A 6,511-nucleotide genomic window follows, 5' to 3' on the forward strand; every position below is an offset into this window, starting at 1 on the left:
TACATACATACATACATACATACATACATACGTACATACATAACAACGAGGGAGGAAGAAAGTGTTGTTAGGCGTACGTACAAAACAGACAAAGACTATATAAAAAAAAAAAAACTAAGAGTACAAGAGTACTCACATACCATACATACACAAAGTCTATGCGTTCTTTACAAACCGTTTGGAAAGAAAAACGAGTAGCAAAAAAAAAAAAAAATAAGAAAGAAGAAAGAACATTTCTAAAAACTTAAAATAAACATTACTGTTATCAGTTTTAAGGAAATTAAAAGCAACAACAATAACAGCTTTTACACATCATAAAAACCACAAATCATGCCTATGCATGCACTAACACGAACACAATTAAAATGTTTAGTATGAGCAGTAAAAGCAACATTTCTCTAGGCATTTCAACTTTATAATAAACAAAATAAAACAATAATTGCCTAATATTTCAATTGTCACTGCAGTGTTTTGTGCTAATTTTGCGCAAACATTTGCAAATTAGAATTTACTCAACAAATTGAAAACGAAAAAGAGCGACAACAACAATTGCAAAAGCAAGCACATAAACATACACAATAACGGCTTGATATAATAATAATAATAAAAAAATAAATAAATAAAAAAAAACTTTGATTTTTATTTGAATGTTTTTTCGAGCGCAACTTAAAACTGACAACGTCATGAAAACTAATATAAAAAACAACAACAACATTAATAATAATAATAATAACGATAATGCAAGCAAAAATAACAACAATAATATTGATAGCAAAGTCAACATTAACCCCAAGGTGAGTTGTAGTACTCCATACAGAGACGCGTGCACCCACCAAAGTTAACTATTACGCCTTAATATATACAAGATAGCATCGTTACGGATGAGCGGTATATGAGGAGTATGATGAGGTGCTGATATCATGTTATTGCTTTTTGTCTATCCGAGACTGCATTATAATCGCTAGGCCGAGATAGAGAGGAACTTTCTTATTATTCTCTTTTTGGTTGCCGTTGTGTGCGTATCGAGATTTCTTTTTTTATTTATTTGTTTTTTTTTTTTTTTTGTTCTTTTTTTTCCTTCCTTCCTTAAAGTGCGCCGAATCAGTAATCATGCGTTACTATCAGCATTTTTTAATGGTTCACACTGCTTAGATAGACCCAACGTGAATCAATCACCATGCTATTGTAAAAATATATTAATGCACATTCCCGTACATATCCCGATATTATATGTGCTCACACACATATACATACGCATCAATGTAAATTAATTATTATGTTAACATTAAAGTGAACCGAATTATTTGCGCGTGCACTTCCAGTGCCCAAGATGAGCGCCTATTAAGAACAGCGATGTAAACTTATTTCAACTTTTATGACCACCATCATCAAATAGTAAATTCTCTCTTCCAATCTCTACGTCCAATAAAAGGTATTCGTAAAAAAAAAAAAAAAAAAAAAAAGTCATCATTGCATTCAATTTTTCTTACGTTTGATATTTCAGAAATAGATAAACGCGCCTCTCCCTAGTACACATAAATATTTACACATTTGGGCTACGTGATCGGAGCCCATGCAACAGATTTTCAAGAAATCAAATGATCAGATTGGAAACAATATCTTGCAATAAAACATGTGCCTTGTAGCTATTAAGGCTTGCCATCCTATCAAGTCAAAGGATTTGTCATACATATGAACCAAATATGTCAGAATAGACTTGAAAGCTACGGTCGTTCGCAATATTTTTCCCCTTTAGGTTTTACAAATTGATTCCATTAAACTTATATAACATAATGTTAACAATAATGGTAATAATAACAATACCAATGATGGAAAAATAATACCAATAACAAGAAGAAGAAGAATTTAAAAGAAGCTACATTGGCTTATAACGAAACCTCATCAAGCGATTCCTCACCACTTCAAATAGACGCATAAGATTGTGAATTATTTACTTAAAGCAAGGGCGGTCGAAACTCTTCTACATGAACCCTTTAGAAATGAAGATATTTCCGCGTTACAGATTAATACCTATTAGATAGTTGCATGTATTTTGAAAGTTTGTTCACTTGAAAAACGCATTTACTGTGGAAAATTGGTACAATATAAATCGATCAAAATATTTTCCATCTTTTGTTACAATATTTTATCATATTTTTGGTAACATGACGATATCGCGTTGAAAGAACTTGGGCAGCGATCTAATCGCATCGGTCAATTTTCGAACTTCTTCTTCTTCTACTTTGCAGGCGCGCGTGCAAGTCAGGCCATACTATATCGATGTGAACAAGTGGTAATCAGGAGACGCCATGTCTGGTGAATACGCTGGATGAGGTAGAACTTTCCACTCGAGCTGCAACAGTGTATCCTTGACAATAAGTGGCCAAAAAAATGATATTTCCATTGAACCCATAACCGACATTTTGGATACGATGGAGCAGCACCGCCATAAGACTCGGAACGTGCTTGGTGGGCTTCGGTATCAAATTTCTTCAAATAAATAACAAATGTAATGAAGGCCGAAAATGTGGTTTTGAGCGCTCCATGCGTTTAGCATCGGCATACGCTGAATAACTCATTAATATTAATTGGAAAACTGTTATGTATGGATGTACGGGAAGGTCAAAGCCATCGAATTTATTCGTTATGTACCGTAACATTTCCCATTTCCTTATCATTTTTCCCCTGTAAAAGTCGCCTATCAAAATATATGCAACCACCTAATGCTATAAATGGTAAGCTAGACCTTTCTTAGTTATTATGTCTAGCTTATGCCCATTTTCAAACATGATCTGTGAGCATAAACTAAAAATACAGATGTCTAAAGACAAATTTTCGTTATTTTTGCCTTGATCTTACAACGATCGGGAATATGTGTACTTTAAGCGATCTTTGGTGCTGACTTCAAACATACGATACATGATTTGTAAAGCCCATATCTCCCTTAATAATCTTAAAAATATCGAAGTAAAAATTAAACTGTAAAAAATATTAACTTTATGTATTTTTCAGAGCCCGAAAGTTGTTAAAGTCGTCTTCGACAATCGTATTAAGCGTAAAAATGTTTTAGCGCTTAATGAAAAAGTGGCCGCTATTCGTGAGTATGAAAAGCGTCCCATTTATAAGCGTATCGGACGTATGTTTCACTGTAGTCCCGATCAGATCAAACGTATTGTCCAACAGAAAGATGCAATTTTAAGCGCCTGGGAACAGAGGACCCGTAAACGAGATGCGAAAACGTTGGAAATGAAAGTCGTACGTGTCTCTATGTTAGGCAAGGCTGTCTATGAATGGATAAGACGCATGATGTACTATAAGGACATATTAATTACGGACGGACTGATACAAAAGATGGCTTTGCAATTTAAAAGTGCTATGGGCTTACAGAATTTCTTTCCACATCAGGATTGGTGCGATAAATTTCGCCAAATATATCAGGTTACAGAGACTGATAGTAAATTGTTAAATATCGGTTACACAACCGGTCACTCGGTCCAGATAAAGGATGTGATTAAAGATGTGCTATCTGAATGCTCACCGGAAGATGAAAAGCTAAAGGAAGAGGAGATCCGAGATGATAGGCGGGAACATGAATTTATTGAAAATGTAGACGGTATTAAAAGAGTGGAAAACAATCTCCGCAATCAGCAAGCGACAATTACAACCCAAGCTTTACCATTACCGCACTTACAAGGTCTACGGCAACTGGTAGCGCTACCTATACAAACAAATGGTCTATCGGGTGCAGGTCAAAAAGTTCTAGTCGCTACTCCTATAACTACAACCGGACAGCGAACAGGAGCGACACCTATGACAATGACAATCATTCCTTTAGCAACTATAGCACAATCTAACCAGTCCGTAAACACTAATTTAACCTCTCAAAACAATCTTCCTAGAGGTGCTGCCTCAAATAATACAGATATTCAACAAATTACAGTACCACCACCCATGACCGAGATAAAAAAGGAAATTAAAGAAGAACCCAAAGATTTAGACGGCGATGAGGATGATGATGATGATTTCCTTATGGCGGATACAATACAAATCAAAAAAGAATATCAAAGCGATGATAATAATGAAGAGGAACAAATGGGCGAAATTTTAAATATAGAAAATAATTGCAAACAGTTGAACATGGAAAACATTGCCGTATTGGAAACAAAAAACCGAACAAAAGATAACGATAAGCTGACAATAGAAGAAGAATCCACCAATGACTCTTTAGAGGATGTAGCTTTGGCTAAATTACAAAAGCGTATAAAAGATGAAAATATTACACACGCACAAGTAGAACAGGAACAGCAAATACTATCTGAAAGCCTACGATATAATAATAGTCCTCAAAGGATACCAGCTCATATTCCGTCTCTGCCGGCGCCAGCGCAACCGACACTTAGACCCATGCCTCCTTTAATTAAGGCGCCAATTATTAGCTTAAATACCAGCCATTTAAATCGTACGACTACAAATCGGCGTTTACGTTCCCAAGAGGATTACGTATCTTTACCGGCGATAAGAACTTGCTCCGAAGCTCGAACATATCTAAAATTGTTGGAGGATTTCGCATTAGAACGTGAAAGCTTCCGTTTAATTGGGTTAATAACAAGAGCTGATGAAGTCTTACGTGAATTAGATCGCAAAGATCATGGGTCCGACGAAGACGATGAAGATATTGAATGATTTTTTTTTCTCAATTTAAACGAATATATGTTGTACATATTAATCGATAGTTTTAGATATTATTATAAAATATGAAATTTATAAGATAAAACAACCAAAGAGTGTTAATTGTTATTTTATAGATTTAAAAAAAAGAAATTTTTTTAATAATTTAAAGAATTTTCATTAAAAATACTGAAGATTTATTCTCTTTCAATAACATAAAGGTAAGTAAGTAATGCTTGAAATATTTCAATTACATTATAAGAAGAAGCCACATATGCTTCTATTGATTAAAGCGTAAGTCTTTCTCAATACATTCACACGTTTTGTCGTTTAGCTTTTCCTTTTTTTCTTTTTATATATGTGAGATAGAAAAATAAACATTAATCAGCGAACAAGGGATTATAATAATAGAATTCGATTTAATTTATTTAAAACATTTATGACTCGAATAACGTGCACATGATAAATAGGGCTCTAGTTATGCGAATTGAAAAGAAATTAATTTTATTCGAAAAAATACGCGGTAAAAAGATTCTACTTTAGAACTTAATTCTCAATAATTCGAAAAACATGTATTAAACAATTGATATAAAAAAAAAAAAATAAATAAAAATATGTATTCATATATATATATATATATTATATGTTTTAAGAGGTCATCTTGTAATTAACGATTGTCTCCACTTTATGCAAACCCGTTGAAAATGATCGTAATTGTACAGCCTGAGCATTTTGAATAACAATAGCACCGGTTTCATCCCAACTCTCCGGTATATCACAATTTCGTAATGTATAAATCATAATATCAAAGGTGCAAATGCAATCCAATAAAGGTAAATACGTAATTGTTGCTGATATTTGTCGCATAACGTCGCGTATTTCGCTTTGTATACGCTTCAATTCCTTGCTCGATGTCAATTTGCTGATATCGCCGGTCTCACCGTCACCCAATTCGGGATGCATTTTAAAATCCCAACATTCCAATACTTCTTTGGTATGAGCATTCGTTATGACCATAGAGATTTTACTAATCATATTCTTCGCAAGCCATTCTAATGTATGATAAGATTTTTTTATAAAAATTTATATATATGTATATTGTGTGGATAGATAGGTACTTATATAGTATTCAAACAATGCTATTATTATTATTATTATTATTATTATTAGGCATTTAATGCACACTTACTTACTTACTTACCTTGCGTTTGATGTAAAACATTTCGAAGGAATTCTTCAATTTTAGGATCTCGAGATAAAAGCAATGTTAAACCATATTGTTGTGTACTTTCAAAGCTTTCAGCCGGATAAATTCCTCTTTGGAATAGTATCGAGTTTACACTAAATTTTAAATATTCTACTATTAACTGAGCTGAACCCTTTAAGGTGATGCAATTTTTCGTAGCTTGAGTGGTGCTCATATTATTGTCTTGGTATAAAGAATTTTCAAACTAAAAATGAAATTTATTAAAAACTCGCCAAAAAGATTCCGCGTTTCACATATGCAAACACAAACACTTAAACAAATAACAAAATCCTAAAAGTAATCATCTATTACGCGCAAACAAAAAATCTTGTGGTTACTTTTACTTCATACAGAGTTGCATTTTAAATGATTACTTCTTTTTTTTTCTCCTTTTTATATATACTCTGAAACTTGTCGATCAGCTTACAATATATATATATATATATATATATATATATATGCATTTGCGTAAACACATATAATGTATATAAATTTTATCAAGAAGTGCGGAGGCGGGGAACAGGTGGAAATAAATAAAAAGTTTTCAGTTCATTTTTACTTTAAAATAGCAGAAAAGAACAAATTTTTTTACTTTTG

At 33.0% G+C, this 6,511-nt stretch overlaps 2 protein-coding genes across 2 annotated transcripts; one reads left to right on the forward strand and one right to left on the reverse strand.

Moving 5' to 3' along the window:
• Positions 1-584: 584 nt before the first annotated feature.
• LOC119631817 lies at positions 585-4,808 on the forward strand. The gene is made up of 2 exons (XM_038024337.1): positions 585-794; positions 3,013-4,808. Exons 1-2 carry the CDS (start codon positions 648-650, stop codon positions 4,681-4,683), a joined length of 1,818 nt encoding a protein of 605 aa, XP_037880265.1. The 5' UTR covers positions 585-647; the 3' UTR covers positions 4,684-4,808.
• Positions 4,809-5,067: 259 nt separating this feature from the next.
• Positions 5,068-6,169, reverse strand: LOC119631818 (mitotic spindle assembly checkpoint protein MAD2A). The gene is made up of 2 exons (XM_038024338.1): positions 5,870-6,169; positions 5,068-5,720 (listed from the first exon to the last, which is right to left on the reverse strand). Exons 1-2 carry the CDS (start codon positions 6,087-6,089, stop codon positions 5,317-5,319), a joined length of 624 nt encoding a protein of 207 aa, XP_037880266.1. The 5' UTR covers positions 6,090-6,169; the 3' UTR covers positions 5,068-5,316.
• Positions 6,170-6,511: the final 342 nt, after the last annotated feature.

This window comes from Glossina fuscipes, unplaced genomic scaffold (genome assembly GCF_014805625.2).
Source record: "Glossina fuscipes isolate IAEA_lab_2018 unplaced genomic scaffold, Yale_Gfus_2 1, whole genome shotgun sequence".
In the NCBI taxonomy this organism is placed as follows: Eukaryota; Metazoa; Arthropoda; class Insecta; order Diptera; family Glossinidae; genus Glossina; species Glossina fuscipes.

What these genes read in the sequence shown, in the direction of transcription:
- LOC119631817 (XM_038024337.1), top strand. Translation starts at nt 648, where the DNA reads ATGTTTTTTCGAGCGCAACTTAAAACTGACAACGTCATGAAAACTAAT. An exon ending in AAGTCAACATTAACCCCAAG is followed by an intron (nt 795 to 3,012) that starts GTGAGTTGTAGT and finishes TGTATTTTTCAG; the next exon opens with AGCCCGAAAGTTGTTAAAGT.
- LOC119631818 (XM_038024338.1), bottom strand. Translation starts at nt 6,089, where the DNA reads ATGAGCACCACTCAAGCTACGAAAAATTGCATCACCTTAAAGGGTTCA. An exon ending in TGTTTTACATCAAACGCAAG is followed by an intron (nt 5,721 to 5,869) that starts GTAAGTAAGTAA and finishes ATCATACATTAG; the next exon opens with AATGGCTTGCGAAGAATATG.